General features: G+C 41.7%; 2 protein-coding genes and 1 long non-coding RNA gene across 3 annotated transcripts; 1 reads left to right on the plus strand and 2 right to left on the minus strand.

Annotated features, from left to right (window-relative positions):
- The first annotated feature begins 2,500 nt into the window (after positions 1-2,500).
- On the plus strand, positions 2,501-13,536 carry LOC139371231 (ras-related protein rab7). The gene is made up of 7 exons (XM_071111447.1): positions 2,501-2,828; positions 9,149-9,211; positions 9,321-9,447; positions 9,578-9,796; positions 9,889-10,017; positions 12,090-12,189; positions 12,790-13,536. Exons 2-6 carry the CDS (start codon positions 9,159-9,161, stop codon positions 12,183-12,185), a joined length of 624 nt encoding a protein of 207 aa, XP_070967548.1. The 5' UTR covers positions 2,501-2,828; positions 9,149-9,158; the 3' UTR covers positions 12,186-12,189; positions 12,790-13,536.
- A 170-nt stretch (positions 13,537-13,706) lies between these two features.
- LOC139369473 (abasic site processing protein HMCES-like) lies at positions 13,707-14,485 on the minus strand. The gene is made up of 3 exons (XM_071108730.1): positions 14,391-14,485; positions 14,101-14,285; positions 13,707-13,889 (listed from the first exon to the last, which is right to left on the minus strand). The coding sequence occupies exons 1-3, from the start codon at positions 14,395-14,397 to the stop codon at positions 13,707-13,709; spliced, it is 375 nt and encodes a 124-aa protein (XP_070964831.1). The 5' UTR covers positions 14,398-14,485.
- A 306-nt stretch (positions 14,486-14,791) lies between these two features.
- Positions 14,792-15,575, minus strand: LOC139371232 (uncharacterized). Its single transcript, XR_011627216.1, has 3 exons — positions 15,329-15,575; positions 15,088-15,191; positions 14,792-14,966 (listed from the first exon to the last, which is right to left on the minus strand). It is a non-coding gene; the product is annotated as an uncharacterized lncRNA (long non-coding RNA).
- Positions 15,576-16,199: the final 624 nt, after the last annotated feature.

Below are 16,199 nucleotides of genomic sequence, written 5' to 3' on the forward strand. Positions count from 1 at the left end.
CTTAAATCCAAGATAACAGAGATGTTTGACATCTGTGTTGGCTCTAAGATAATTTACCACTTTAACTAAGGCTGTCTCTGCACTGTGGTATGCACAGAAAACAGATTGGAATTTTTCAAAAATACAGTTGGCATTGAATTTTTTTATTTTTGAAAACCAATTTCTCCAGAATTTTGCTTAAGAATGGAAGGTTGGAGGTTGGCTGAAAATTGCTAAAAAGCTCAACAATCTAGATTACTTTTCTTCAAAAGGGGTTTCAGCATAGCAATTTTTAGTGCAGTGGGGAAAGTAAAAAAAATATATAATAATAATAATATTTCACCTTTATTTAACCAGATAGGCTAGTTGAGAACAAGTTCTCATTTGCAACTGCGACCTGGCCAAGATAAAGCAAAGCAGTTCGACACAAACAACAACACAGAATTACACATGGAATAAACAAACATACAGTCAATAATACAGTAGAAAAAGTCTATATACAGTGTGTGCTAATGAGGTAGGATAAGGGAGGAAAGGCAATAAATAGGCCATGGTGGCAAAATAATTACATTATAGCAATTAAACACTGGAATGGTAGATGTGCAGAAGATGAATGTGCAAGTTGAGATACTGGGGTGCAAAGGAGCAAGATAAATAAATACAGTATGGGGATGAGGTAGTTGGATGGGTTATTTACAGATGGGCTATGTACAGGTACAGTGATCTGCTCTGACAGCTGGTGCTTAAAGCTAGTGAGGGAGATATGAGTCTCCAGCTTCAGTGATTGTTGCAGTTTGTTCCAGTCATTGGCAATAGAGAACTGGAAGGAAAAGCGGCCAAATGAAGAATTGGCTTTGGGGGTGACCAGTGAGATATACCTGCTGGAGCGCGTGCTACAGGTAGGTGCTGCTATGGTGACCAGTGAGCTGAGATAAGGTGGGGCTTTACCTAGCAGAGACTTGTAGATGACCTGGAGCCAGTGGGTTTGGCAACGAGTATGAAGCGAGGGTCAGCAAACGAGAGTGTACAGGTCGCAATGGTGGGTAGTAAATGGGGCTTTGGTGACAAAACGGATGGCACTGTGATAGACTGCATCCAATTTGTTGAGTAGAGTGTTGGAGGCAATTTTGTAAATGGCATTGCCGAAGGTGAGGATCGGTAGGATGGCCAGTTTTACGAGGGTATGTTTGGCAGCATGAGTGAAGGATGCTTTGTTGCGAAATAGGAAGCCGATTCTAGATTTAATTTTGGATTGGAGATGCTTAATTTGAGTCTGGAAGAAGAGTTTACAGTCTAGCCAGACAGCTAGGTATTTGTAGTTGTCCACATATTCTAAGTCAGAACCGTCCAGAGTAGTGATGCTGGACGGGCGGGCAGTGATATGTTGAAGAGCATGCATTTAGTTTTACTTGTATTTAAGAGCAGTTGGAGGCCACAGAAGGAGAGTTGTATGGCATTGAAGCTTGTCTGGAGATTAGTTAACACAGTGTCCAAAGAAGGGCTAGAGGTATACAGAATGGTGTCATCTGCATAAAGTGGGGAGTGATTAACAATAGCTTGCACTTCTTCAGATATGCAAATAAAAACAATTTTGAAGAAGATGGTGGGGATAGGATTGTGAAGGCAGGTAGAAGGCTTAAATGATGATATCACTTTCCTTAGCATGTCTGTGTCAACCAGGGAAAAATAAATCCATTGTGCCTTTGCGTGGTAAGCTAGGGCACATATCATCAAACTTCTCATCAGGTCTTCATTAACTGATAACCATGTTTTTTAAAATGTTTGTTATTAAGCTGTAGTCTGGGCGGTGGGAGGCTTCCATAAGAGTGGCTTCAAAAAAAGCAGCACTACAGTCTGAAGACAGCCATGTAATCAATTTTGAACTCAGTAATGAGGTCATTCACGACCTCATTTCCTAAATACTTGCAAAGTAGCTAAAAAGTACTAAGTAGATTAAAAGCTACCAAAATGCTAACGTTGTCTGTGATGAGATTCAAACATGTAACCTTTGGGTTTCTAGTCATAGGTGTTATACGCCCACACATCCACCACTGCCAACCACCCTCCTTTCATTGTTCTGTTAATAAGAAACCTTTTTCTTATGTAACCATACATAAGGGTGGAAGGTAACCTAGTGGTTAGAGTGTTGGACTAGTAACCGGAAGGTTGTAAGAAAATTGGTCATTCTGCCCCTGAACAAGGCAGTTACCCACTTTTCCTAGGCCATCATTGAAAATAAGAATTTGTTCTTAACTGACTTGCCTAGTAAAATAAAAATACCAAATCTGACATATTATACTCATTTGAGTTTCCCGGATTTACGTATACTATGTTAGGTCGAGTGTCTGAGACCAGGCTGACCAAGCGCGACTTTGGTCAAACTACCCTGTTTTCTCTAGCTATCTATCCCATTTTCAAATGAGGTGACCCCTAAATTGGGAAACCCTGCTATATACAGTAAAAAGGGGGCAGGGTTTAGGGCGTGTCTTAGTCAACATCTGTGATGACGTCAAAGATTGCTGACTCAGATGATGTTTTGGAGGAAGTGACAAGAGACTGAAAAGAAAAAGAAATAGGCCCTCTTCAAGTATACCTACAGGGATTCCTCTTGCTTAATACTTTATCTTACTTTGGAAACACAGGTGGCTTACCTACTAGTATTGAAAGTATATATTGCATTATTAATTCATTAAACAGACGTGCGTTCTGACAGCAACGTTACCACACCACTAACTAGCTAACGAACGTTAGGTTGTTGGGTGGGGGGGTCGTCTGTTTTTCATCTAGTTAGACGAAAGGCCCATTTGGACATTCCTTAATATTCCTTCCCTGTGTTTGGGTTGATCAAGGTAAGATTTGTATCTGGTATTTTTTTTCTGCACAAATTTTGATAAATGGTTATTTTATGTTTACCAATTTACTTACCTAGCTAACGGGTCGTTTGTCCCCGCAGTGGGCGTTGAGCGCTAGACACTGAAGTCAGATACCTAGCTTCTCGACTCTAATATGAGTGTCACTCATCAGTCATACTAGAACATCTTTGTCAAAATCAGCCCTGTCCAATTAGTTAGCTGTCTAAACAGCCAGTAAGCATCCAAAACCATGTACTTCGCTATTTTTCTAAATGCATGGCTCTGTAGTATCTAATTAGCTAGGTGCTAGTTAGTAATGCACCAACTAACGTCACGTTAACAGACTATCTAACCTACTAGGCCCATCAGTGGTAACGCCAACATTATGCCAGCTACTAGTTAGCTAAAGTAACGTTGTTAGAAAACAAACAGACCGTTTAGCCAGAGATGAGCTAACTGTCATGTTAGCTAACGTTACTCAATTTAGCTAACCTTGTTGATAAAATAACTAACGTTAGTGTTGAATGACGTGCTCATCTGTAATCATTAGCTAACTAGCTAGTATTTTAGCAACTGGTAAACATTTGTTTACGAGCTAACTTTGCTAGCCAAATGTTTCATACTAGCCAGCAAGGGGTGTATTCATTAATCGGAATCAGTTGCAAAAATGTTTCGTCTGTTTCAAAACTCTAGGAAGCAAATGAGGGACCTACCTGGGGTGTATTCATTACGGAAACCTTTAGCTGTTTAAGAACCGAACAGAGTAAAACTAGTTTCTCAAGTTTTTATTGTCATGTGCACATGTACAGGGAAACGCCATTCTTGCTTGATTTTTCCCAACCATAAAGTAATACATTTTTTATTTATCTGTTATTTTACCAGGTAAGTTGACTGAGAACACCTAATTTACAGCAACTATCTGGGGAATAGTTACAGGGGAGAGGATGAAAGAGCCAATCATAAACTGAGGATTATTAGGTGACAGATTGTGAATTTAGCAGGGTTAACACCCCTAATCCTACAATAAGTGCCATGGAATCTTTAATAACCTCAGAGAGTCAGGACACCCGTTTAATGTCCCATCTGAAAGACCGCACCCTACACAGGGCAGTGTTCCCCGTCACTGCCCTGGGGCATAGGGATATTTTTTAGACCAGAGGAAAGAGTGCCTCCTACTGGCCCTCCAACACCACTTCCAGCAGCATCTGGTCTCCCATCCAGGGACTGACCAGGACCAACCCTGCTTAGCTTCAGAAGCAAGCCAGCAGGGTGGTATGCTGCTGGCAGTATCAGTAGTACTACAAAAAAAAGTAAAGTAGAACAAAAACACATGAGAGAGAGAGATGAAAACACAAAAAGTATACTGAACAAAAATATAAGTGCTACAATTTCAATGATTTTTACAGAGTTTAAGTTCATATAAGGAAATCAGTCAATGGAAATAAATTCATTAGGCCCTTATCTATGGATTTCACATGACTGGGCAGGGGCGCAGTTGTGGGTGGACCTGGGAGGGCACAGGCCCAACCACTTGGGAGCCAGGCCCAGCCAATCAGAATGAGTTTTTCCCCACAAAATGGCTTAATTACAGAAAAAAATACTCCTCAATTTTATCAGCTGTCCTGGTGGCTGGTCTCAGATCCTGCAGGTGAAGAAGCCAGATGTGGAGGCCCTGGGCTGGCGTGGTTACACATGGACTGAGTTTGAGACTGGTTGGACGTACTGCCAAATTCTCTAAAACAACGTTGGAGGTGGCTTATGGTAGAGAAATGAACATTCAATTAGCTGATAACAGCTCTGGTGGCATACCAATTGGACACTCCCCCAACTTGAGACATCAGTGGCACTGTTGTGACAAAATGGCACATTTTAGAGGGGCCTTTTGTCCACAGCACAAGGTGCACCTGTGGAATGACCATGCTGTTTAATCAGCTTCTTGATATGCCACACCTGTCAGGTGGATGGATTATATTGGCAAATGAGAAATGCTCACTAAGAGGGATGTAAACAATATTGGAGAGAAATTGACCATTTCTGGGATCTTTTATTTCAGCTTATAAAACATGGGACCAACACTTTACATGTTGCATTTATATTTTTGTTCAGTATAAGTCAGGGTCGGTTCCAATATCATATTTACAATGCAGGGATACTGGAGTAGTAGGGTTAGATATGTTTAGGGGTAAGGTAGGCATCAGGATATATGATGAACATTGTAGCAGCAGAGTCTATGATGATTGTATGTGAGCGTGTCTATTTGACCAATTCAAATAGGTCCCCCCTTTTTTCGTTTGCTTCAGAATCGAGGTAATGAGTACATTCCTGAATTTGTCAAATAGAAAAATATTGTTTTCGTTGCAAAATCCATCCGTTTGGAGTAAACATTTTCCGTTGCAAAACGTTTTGTTACAAGTGTACGGATATAGGAAGGACACGTGACATCCCGGCAATTTTGAGGGAAAAAAAGTTATAGCGGAGTTGTGCCTGGTCGTCACTAGTTACCACAAAGTCAGAAAGTCCCCGCCTATTTCTACAATTTATCTTCTTGAAATGTGATTTTCCACCTAACCCTAACCACACTGCTAACTATATGCCTAACCCTTACAATAAATTAAAACCAAAAAGCACATTTTTAGTTTTCACAAGTTTTTATGGTAGATCATTTTGACTTTGTGGTTTTGGTAACTAGTGGAAACCGTTATGCATGTTGTTCACACGCCTGTCTGCCCTCTCATTGGCTAGAATGGTCTCACCTGATCTGGCCTCCTCTCCTTCCATTTTTAAAGACATTTATTTTCGTTGTTACTGGCCAATAGTGTAGTTGGTCAATATAATGAATAATCTGTGGTGTTGCTTTCTACATGAGAAATCCATGTGACCCACCCGACTCTCATGAATGTCATGGGTTAGAGATTACATTTTGGGTCAGCAAGGCCACAGTCAGAATTGCCAAATTGTTAGAAATTAAAAAAGTATATAGTGCTTCATTTTATTGTTCAGACTGAGGTTAGGCCTATTTTGGCACCATGCATGTATCTCCCACCCTCAGAATCTAGAGTGGTCCAATTGATCACTTATGTTGGTCTACATCCCAGGTCGGGGTTCCTGAATCCACGGTCCTGTGATCAAATATAATTTGTCACATGCGCAGAATACAACAGGTTTCACCTTACTGTGAAATGCTTACCTACAAGCCCTTATCCAACAGTGCAGTTCAAGAAATATAGTTAAGAAAATATTTACTAAATCAACTAAACTGGAAAAAAAAAAAGAATCCTAAAGGAACACAAGAAAATTATATAACAATAACAAGGCTATATACAGGGGGTACCGGTACCGAGTCAATGTGCTGGGGTACAGGTTAGTTGAGGTAACTTGGAAAGTGACTATGCATAGGTAATAAACACTGAGTAGCAGCAGTGTAAAAACAAGGGGGGGGGGGGGGTGTCAATGTTAATAGGGTGGCCATTTGATTAATCATTCAGCAGCCTTATGTCTTGGGGGTAGAAGCTGTTAAGGAGCCTTTTGGTCCTAGACTTGGTGCTCCAGTACCGCTTGCTGTGTGGTAGCAGAGAGAACAGTCTATGACTTGGGTGACTGGAGTCTTTGACAATTTTTGGGGCCTTTTCTCTGACACTGCCTATTATATAGGTCCTGGATGTCAGGAAGCTTTGCCCCAGTGATGTACTGGGCCATGCGCACTACCCTCTGTAGCTCCTTATGGTCAGATGCCGAGCAGTTGCCATACCAGGTGGTGATACAACCGGTCATGATGCTCTCGATGGTGCAGCTGTAGAACTTTTTGAGGATCTGGGACCAATGCCATATCTTTTCAGTGTCCTGAGGGGGAAAAGGTGGTGTTGTATCCTCTTCACAACTGTCTTTGTGTGTATGGACTAGGGCTGAGTGATATGGCCAAAATCTCATATCCTGATATAGGTCATTTCATAAAATGATATATATCACAATATAGCACATTTTCTGTAAATTCAATGAATAAATTGTTTCTATAAAATGACCACGTGTAAAGGCTTATTTCTTATTACATTTTGAATTATACAACTCTCGTTTCTCAACCATGTATATTTGGGCCATGTCTTTGCAAATGTAAGTCGTAGCGGCAGTTGTTATTTCCTTCCATCTTCGTGATTCTTTGCCATATGGTGTGCTGTGGGCAAAAGCCTCTTGCAACATCTTAGTCAGGTTTGTTTTGAGCACTCGACTGTACTTTTGGGTCTCATCCGTAGACTCTCTCCATACTGTTTCACATGATTCTTGCATAGGTGGTAAAATAGGTTAGTGGTGTTTGAGCCTGTTGTCGGGACCGGCCTGCGGCATATTTGCAGAGGACGTTTTTTTCGTCCATGACAGACTTTTCATACCCAAACCACATCCATGCGACCGAAGTGGCCCCTCTTTTAGCTATGATGTCTTTCTCCATGCTCTGTTTCACGTTCACTCTCCTCCAAGTTTGTTTGTGTTGCAAATTTCTTTCCACACGGCACGTTCACTTGCTCCACTTCAGCCCCGTCAATGTTAATGGGGGCCTATTCGGTCCTCCTTTTCCTATAGTCCACGATCAGCTCTTTGTCTGGCTGACATTGAGGGAGATGTGGTGTCCTGGCACCACACTGCCAGGACTCTGACCTCCTCCCTATAGGCTGTCTCATCATTGTCGGTGATCTGGCCTACCACTGCTGTGTCATCAGCAAACTTAATGATGGTGTTGAAGTCGTGCTTGGCCACACAGTCGTGGGTGAACGGGGAGTACAGGAAGGGACTAAGCACGCACCCCTGAGGGGCGCCAGGGTTGAGGATCAGCATGGCAGATGTGTTGTTGCCTACCCTTACCACCTGGGGGTGGTCCGTCAGGAAGTTCAATCATTGTCCTATATTGACGTTTTGCCTGTTTGATGGTTCGTCTGAGGGCATAGCGGGATTTCTTATAAGTGTCTGGATTAGTGTCCCTCTCTTTGAAGCGGCAGCTCTAGCCTTTAGCTCAGTGCGGATGTTGCCTGTAATCCATGGCATCTAGTTGGCAAATGTACATGCGGGAACGACATTGTTGATGTACTTATTGATGGAAGAGAAGGGGGATACCTAGTCAGTTGTCCATCTGAATGTATTCAACTGAAATGTGTCTTCTGCATTTAACCCAACCCCTCTGAATCAGAGAGGTGCAGGGGGCTGCCTTAATTGAAATCCACGGTGCCCTGGGAACAGTGGGTCCAACTGCCTTGCTCAGGGGCAGAACGACAGATTTTTACCTTTACAGCTCAGGGATTCAATCCAACAACCTTTTGGTTACTGGCCCAACGCTCTAACCACTAGGCAGCCGGTGAATGAGGTGGTATGCTCCTCAATGCCATTGGATGAATCCTGGAGCATATTCCAGACTGTGTTAGCAAAACAGTCCTGTAGCGTAGCATCCACGTCATCTGACCACTTCTGTATTGAGCGAGTCAATGGTACTTCCTGCTGTAATTGTTGCTTGGAAGCAGGAATCAGGAGGATATAATTATGGTCAGGTTTTATTTGGGGGAGATATGGTTATGCTGTTTTGTTAAGAAATGTAGGTCAGTGAGAGCAAGGTGTACTATATTGGAGTGTGGGGGGGGGGGGGGGGTCTTTATTCAATAAGTCTTTATGGAAGGACTCTGCACAAATATGGCCCGCACATCAACAGGAATATTGTATTCCACTCTCTCTGTGGATCAAGTCTCATAGCTTCCTTCACATGTTGAAATGTTTCTGGTTTACATTAAGTCTACATTCCTCTCCCAAACCTGTGTCCTGTGAAAGTGAAATTAGAGGAACCTGTTGTTGGAGGGGCAGGCAGAGTTTAATAAAACAACAACAAAAAACACCTAGTCTTGTTGTTTATGTAGTTAAACAGTGTCCAGTGAGGCACACTGTACTTGGTTACATATTCCCAGAACTATTCCTGCTCCAAGCATTTCATTGTCTGTAATCCCAATGACTGGATCACTAGCTGTGGACCAAATGTCTAGAGTGAGGTTGAGCTAGCAGCTGGTCAATGTAGTCAATTGCACAAAGGAAGTGTTATAATATTTACACTGCAGTAGTAGTGGTTGTAAGTAGTAGCCTGTGATAATATTGCCTGAGCCATGCTGTCGTAGAACATAAACTGCATCGCTTTTTAACCCGGGGGGGGGGGGGGGGGGGGGGGGGGGGGTTCACAGCAGACACACAGACAGCATGCTGTGTGTGCCTGTGTTATAGGTTGTTGTTTACCATAATAACAATGTACATGGTTAGTCCACCATTCTAATTTAGTGCCGCTTCTCTTTCCTCAGCTGTGGCACAATGACGTCTAGGAAGAAAGTACTACTCAAAGTCATCATACTGGGAGACTCTGGGTGAGTGTCCTGTCTACCTTGCTAATTACACTTCTCAACGTAAAAGTTTACAAAATATGTTTGTTTACCAATCACTCTGTCATAACTGTTGCTGAATCTCTCTTGTCAGAGTTGGGAAGACGTCGCTGATGAACCAGTATGTGAATAAGAAGTTCAGTAACCAGTACAAAGCCACAATAGGAGCTGATTTCCTAACGAAAGAAGTGATGGTGGATGACAGACTTGTCACCATGCAGGTACTGGGGAAGGGATACTATCAATTTACTCATCACTTCACAAGTGCTGTTCTGAAGTAGAGGCCAGTGGGTAGGCCTATAATCTATTGTTGTTCATGAACATGTATCGCCTCCCTGTGCTCTGTCACAGATCTGGGACACTGCAGGGCAGGAGAGGTTCCAGTCTCTGGGTGTAGCGTTCTACCGCGGGGCAGACTGCTGTGTGCTGGTGTTTGACGTGACTGCCCCCAACACCTTTAAGACGCTAGACAGCTGGAGGGACGAGTTCCTTATACAGGCCAGCCCCCGAGATCCCGAGAACTTCCCCTTTGTGGTGCTAGGCAACAAGATTGACTTGGAGAACAGACAGGTGGGTCAAGATGTAGTGTTTGAGACCAGAGCATCTCAGGCAGTAGCTTGTGTTCCCCGCAGAGAATGACAGCTGCCCTTTGCATCTGTCAGGTGACGACCAAACGAGCACAGGCGTGGTGTCAGAGCAAGAACAACATCCCCTACTTCGAGACCAGCGCTAAGGAGGCCATCAACGTTGAACAGGCTTTCCAGACTATCGCACGCAATGCTCTTAAACAGGTAGGGGTCAGATGGGAGCTTATAAGAGCTTTGCTGAATGCCATGTGTGTTTTGTGTATTTACAGTAGTGCTGTCTTAATTTCATTGTACAGTGCCTTTCACACCCCTTGACTTTTTCCACGTTTTGTTGTTACAGACAGAATTTAAAATGGATTAATTTGAGATTTTGTGCCACTGATCTAGACACAATACCCATCAATGTCAACGTTAAATTTTGTTTGCAGAAATGTTAAAGTAGAAATGTCTTGAATCAGTAAGTATTCAACACATTTGATAAGGCAAGCCTAAATACTTTCAGGAGGAAAAATATCGCTGTGTACACATAAGTTGCATGGACTCACTCTGTGTGCAATAATAGTGGTTAACATGATTTTTGAATGATTACCCCATCTCTATACCCCACACATACACACATACAATTATCTGTAAGGTCCCCCAGTCGAGTAGTGATTTTTCAAGTGCAGAGTCAACCACAAAGATCAGGGAGGTTTTCCAAAGCCTCACAAAGAGGCAGATGGGTAAAAAAAAATATTTAAAAAAGCAGACACTGAATATCCCTTTGAGCATAGTGAAGTTATTAATAATGCTTTGGATGGTGTATCAATACACCCAGTCACTACAAACATACAGGTGTCCTCCCTAACTCAGTTGCCGGAGAGGAAGGAAACCGCTCAGGGATTTCATCATGAGGCCAATGGTTATTTTAAAACAGTTAGAGTTTAATGGTTGTGATAGGAGAAAACTGAGGATGGATCATCAACATTGTAGTTACTCCACAATACTGACCTAAATGACAGTGAAAAGGAAGTCTGTACAGAGCAAAAAATATTCCACAACATGCATTGAGTTTGGGGCAAAACAAACACAACACATCGCTGAGTAAGTACTGTACTACTCTTTATATTTTCAAGCATGATGGTGGCTGCGTCATGTTATGGATATGGTAGTCATCGGCAAGGTCTACTGAGTTTTTAGAGCTAAGCCCAGGCAAAATCATAGAGGAAAACTTGGTTTCTAACAGACACTGGGAGACATTCACCTTTCAGCAGGACAATAAGCTAAAACTCTAGGCCAAATTTACACGGGTTGCTTACCAAGATGACATTGAATGTTCCAGAGTGGCCTAGTTACAGTTTTGGCTTAAATCTATGGCAAGACTGGAAAATGTCTGTCTAGCAATGATCACAACCAGCTTGAGAGCTTTAAGAGTTAAAAAAATAATAATGGGCAAATATTCAGGTGTATAAAGCTCTTAAGATACTTATGCTGTAATCACTGCCAAAGGTGATTCCAACATGTATTGACTAAGGGGTTGAATACTTATCTATTGAAGATATATTATTTATTTATTTTTAATTATTGCCAAGAGTGTGCAAAGCTGTCATCAAGGGGTGGCAACTTTGAAGAATCTAAAATAGATTGATTTGTTTAACACTTTTGGATACTACATAATTCCATATGTTATTTCATAGTTTTGATGTCTTCACTATTGTATGTATAAAATAATAAAAATAAAGAAAAACCTTTTAATGAGTAGGTGTCCAAACATTTGACTGGTACTGTATATATTCCACTTTGACATTAGAGTATTTTGTGTTGATCGTTGGGAAAAAAAAGACAACTCCATTTCAATCCCAATTTGTAACACATCAAAATGTGAAAGTCAAGGGGTTAAATATCAAAAGAAAAAGTATAAATAATTTCTAATTGCTTATATTTAGCAAACCAGATGGCAAAATTGTCTGTTTTTTAAATTTACAGATACCCAGGGGCACACTCCAATACTGACATAATTTACAAAGAAAGCATTTGTGTTTAGTGAGTCTGCCAGATCAGAGGCAATAGGGATGACCAGGGATGTTCTCTTGATAAGTGCATGAATTTGGACCAGTTTCCTGTCAACATGTAACAAACATTTTGTCAGGGAAAATGTATAGTGTAAAAAGTACATTATTGTCTTTAAGAATGTAGTAAGGTAAAAGTTGTAAAATATAAATAGTAATGTATAGATACCCCACAAAACTACTTCAGTAAAAATACTTTCAAGTACTTAACACCATCTCGTCTTTTAGGAGACAGAGGTGGAGTTGTACAATGAGTTCCCTGAACCGATAAAGCTGGACAGGAACGAACGGGCCAAGCCATCAGCGGAGGCCTGCAGCTGCTGAGGACCTAGGAGACCTACAGGGGACAACTGTTTGCCCTGCAACTCTGTCTTGCCTTGTCTACCCTTTATCCCACATGCCCCTGTGTGCTCTCCTCTGCCCAATATCATCACTGGCCTTCGTAGATGCAAGCAGAGTTCCGCTCGTAAAGTATACTTTACACACACACACACACACTGGACTCATCCCTGTGTACACATTTACTCTCAAGATGAGTCTCCAAGCCCAAAGAACACCCAGATGGATATTAGAGCATTTAACAGCATATCTGCTTATTATTTCCCCTTAACCTGTCTCTTTAGATGCCATTGTTTCCATGGCACCAGCCTCATAACATTTTATAAGGGGGGGTTAGATGTTTGAGAGTTCACTCTCAAAGTTCCAGTGGTGAAGGATCAGATTGAGTCATTTATATCAATGGTGTGTGGGGGTTATACCAATGTACTGCCTAAAGATACATGTGTTAATTTGATTGGATGTAAACTAGCAAATCCAACATACAAGTGTGTTTAAGGCATATTTTGCACTTTGTTGTCATGTAGGCTTATTCAAACCCTATTTGACACCTTATTTTGGAGCCACAATAAACACTTTTTAATTTATTTTTTTAGCTCAAGGCAGAAGAGGCAATATGGATTTTAACTCTGCTCCCCAACTTCCATGATGTCCTCAACTGCCCTACACATTGTTTCTCAATGGGGGAAAAGTCAAGCGGCAAATTATTTTGTCAACATTGAGACCTGACACGGGGTAGAGAATCAAACCAAGGGAGATATATTTTCAGAATAGAAATATCTCTTTACTATTATTAGTACCTGTCTTCTTTTTATGCTGTCAACTATTACAAACCTTTGTCAATCGTTTAAGGCAAGAAAACATGTCTTGTCAGTTTCTCGCTCTGCCGATAGCTCAGGTTGGCAAATTATTTAAGTGCTTGATTTGTATTTTTTACCGATCAGACCTTTTGTCTGTTCGCATATGTTTAGAATTTGAATTGCATCAGAGGACATATGGGGGAAATGTGTTAGCTTTAATCAAGTTAATGAAATGATAAATGCACTTAATCTACATTGTTTGAAAATGTCTTTGGGTTTCAGGTAGTAATAATGGTTATTGAATAAAGAATCTGTGTGTTAGTGCAAGTAGAACAGGTAGTTAAAGCACAGTAGGTTACTATCATGGCTCTCATACACACAGCTGTTGAAAGACAGTTTACTCAAATCTATAGTATACTCTTGAATACATTGAAATGTGTCATTTTGCATGGGGGCACTCACTTGGTATTTGTATTCAGTCTACTCCTTGTACTGAAATATAAAAATTGGTCACTTGTGAAAGTTGACAGAACACGGGACCATCGAAATCTGTCAAACGTTTAATTACATTATCTTCAAGACATAAAAATAATCAAACCATTTGCGCTCTTCCACCTCAAGACAATAAGACATACATTCTTCAGTCTGTTCCCATCTCTTTTCAAAGTCAGTCAATGTTTGTCCCAACCACTCAGTTGGTCCTGGGTTTCTAACTGGGTCCCTGCAGCCACTGTTGGAGAGGCCCTGCAGTCTTCGGCTGCTTCTCAGGCCTGGTTTCTCCTGTGTGGCCCTCCTGTTTGACTTCCCCAGTGTCTGGCTCTTTCCTCTTGGAGGGTGTGCTGCTCTTTAGCCAGCCCATCATCATCTTACTGCCAGCTGAGGGCTTGGGCTCCTGTGGAAGGAAGTGTGTATGATGAGGGGAGGCAGGGAGGAAAGTGTAGTATGGTATGGAGCCCATTATGTATTTTTACTCTTCAACGTTTTAAATCTAGATGTGTTTAGAAAGGTTGTCCCAGAACAAGGATCAGGAGCTATTCAATGATTGGAACACATCAGACATCTCAAATATGGGTATGTAGCTCAGTGAAGTCATGCAGTTATACTTTCTTAGCCTGGGGATCCACTGGCAGCAGGCACTCGGGAATTGTTTTTGAGAGTTGTTGACCAGTGAAGAGACTGGGTGAAAAGTCTGTTTGTTTTTTGGACTGAAGCAGTTTTAGGGCATCTAATGACTTCTCCTCATCAAAATCCAGCCAACTTCTGACCTCTGTCGAGAATCGCTGGCATCCTGCAACACAAGCAAAATCATTGGTGATTCTACCTCATACAAACTTTCATATATAAAGAACATACCTCACTCAAGAAGAGAGTAATGTTTTAAACAGACCCATACCGGTCATGGATGCCTTGATGATAGGGGATGTACCCAGAGTGATCACAGTGTAGGTCTAGAGGGGATCTCCACTATGGGGAGTCAAACAGTCCTGCAATGGTCAGCAACAGCCATCCTCTCCACTCAGACTCCTTTGCCCTACATAAGACAGAAATACATAAAATCGGTCAAAAGGCAAAGTTTACATTATTTCATTACTGCAGACAGAAGGATCACAAAATGGGTCAGGATGGAGTCAGTGGGAGAGTGCTAAAGTATTTTTAAGAAGAAAAGGGAAGATGGGAGACCTCATCAGTGTAATCAGACTCAATCATCTTATTCTGAATGTTAGTTTTCTTAGTGATGAAAGGTGCATGTGTGGGTAGGCTCACCTCTTCCAGGTCTACAGAGCCTTCTTCAGACGTGCATGTCTGTATCCTCCTTATAGGGTGTCCCCTCATCCTGGTCCTTTGTTTTCACGTGAGCGGGTCCTTGAGTCTGGGGGAAATAGATGAAGGGCTGCTTGTCTTTCTCCTGCTTCCATTCATAAAAGCCGTCAGCCAAGATGAAACAGCGCTGTCCTTTCAGCAGCGGATCCTGAATGAAGGGGTACACAAACATTCACTAATACACGGGGAACCAAGTTTGAGGATGCATGCTGTCCCAGTTGATGAGTTATGTGGATTTCATGTGAAGATGACTCCAACTCACTCTGCACCTTGTAGGACTTCTCTAGGCGGCTCCCGCTGCAACAGTTGTTGGTGCTGTACTGCATCTTGCTTGGGTCATTGCTGCCAGCATCCACTCATCCACTGGGGCATTCTGAGGGAAAAGCGGTGGATGCAGACTGTCTGGTTAATACACACATCTCTCTCCAGGCAGGGTGCAAATAAAGCCCCCCCCCCAAAGAAACATCAGCCCCCTAGCCAGGATCAGTTGAACACCTATACTTTGCGTACCTTATCAAAATGTCTTTGGTACAAGGCTGGGCTCAAAGACTGTTGACTCTTGTTGTAAGAAGGTCGGTACGTATCCGAATCCCATTATTTCCACCTCGGTCTCTACTGAGAGGCGCCCTCCACCTTCAGGATGAATGCAGCCAAAGATTAAGATTAATCTAACCCATATATTTGTGATGCAGTCCTCCCACACGTCCTCAGCCCAGTGTCTGATGAAACAACATGCAGTAATGAAATGCATGCATTGTATATATATATAGTACTATATAGTACATATAGTACTGACAAATGTAACATTTTCCACAATGACTCAAGGGCAGCATTCCAAACACTTAAAAGACACCCTATCCCCTCAGCCCTCAAATTAAGTGGACACTTCTGATGATGTTTAATGAAGTCTGACGAGTATACACTTGCAGGGCAAGGGCGGAAGGAATTATTTTTAAATGGAAATTTGTCACTGTTCATCCAGCGATGATTGTGTTTTCAGCCACCGGTAGCTTGTGGGTGCTTTATATGTGCTACAGTCAATTATGATTGCATGTCTATATTAACTATATAATTATTAATATATGCCTACTGTATGATAGCTAGCAAATTAATTAGCTAAATAAAGTTAGCCTGCCTAGCTGGAACCTCTGAAGAAGGAAAATGTTTAATTAAATAAAAATCCAAAAGCAAACCAAACAAAAATATTACTACTTTTATGAGATGTGTTTGTGCCGTCATGTCCATTAGTAGCACAATTTCTAACCTTTTTTACATTAGTTTACTTGTATGTTTACTTATCCATATTGACGTCTAAAGTTTTGGCTTATTTTTCTTAGCGGATGTACAATCATCGCGAATTGAATTGTGGGGCGTTTCAGGC

The sequence above is a fragment of the Oncorhynchus clarkii genome, chromosome 17 (genome assembly GCF_045791955.1).
Source record: "Oncorhynchus clarkii lewisi isolate Uvic-CL-2024 chromosome 17, UVic_Ocla_1.0, whole genome shotgun sequence".
Classification (NCBI taxonomy): Eukaryota; Metazoa; Chordata; class Actinopteri; order Salmoniformes; family Salmonidae; genus Oncorhynchus; species Oncorhynchus clarkii.

Excerpts from the sequence above, each read along its gene's own strand:
- LOC139369473 (XM_071108730.1), bottom strand. Across the intron at positions 13,890-14,100 it reads TGGATCCCCAGGCTAAGAAA|GAGCCCAAGCCCTCAGCTGG; the intron begins GTATAACTGCAT and ends TTCCTTCCACAG.
- LOC139371231 (XM_071111447.1), top strand. The coding sequence starts at position 9,159 with ATGACGTCTAGGAAGAAAGTACTACTCAAAGTCATCATACTGGGAGAC. Across the intron at positions 9,448-9,577 it reads ACAGACTTGTCACCATGCAG|ATCTGGGACACTGCAGGGCA; the intron begins GTACTGGGGAAG and ends GCTCTGTCACAG. Across the intron at positions 9,797-9,888 it reads TTGACTTGGAGAACAGACAG|GTGACGACCAAACGAGCACA; the intron begins GTGGGTCAAGAT and ends TGCATCTGTCAG.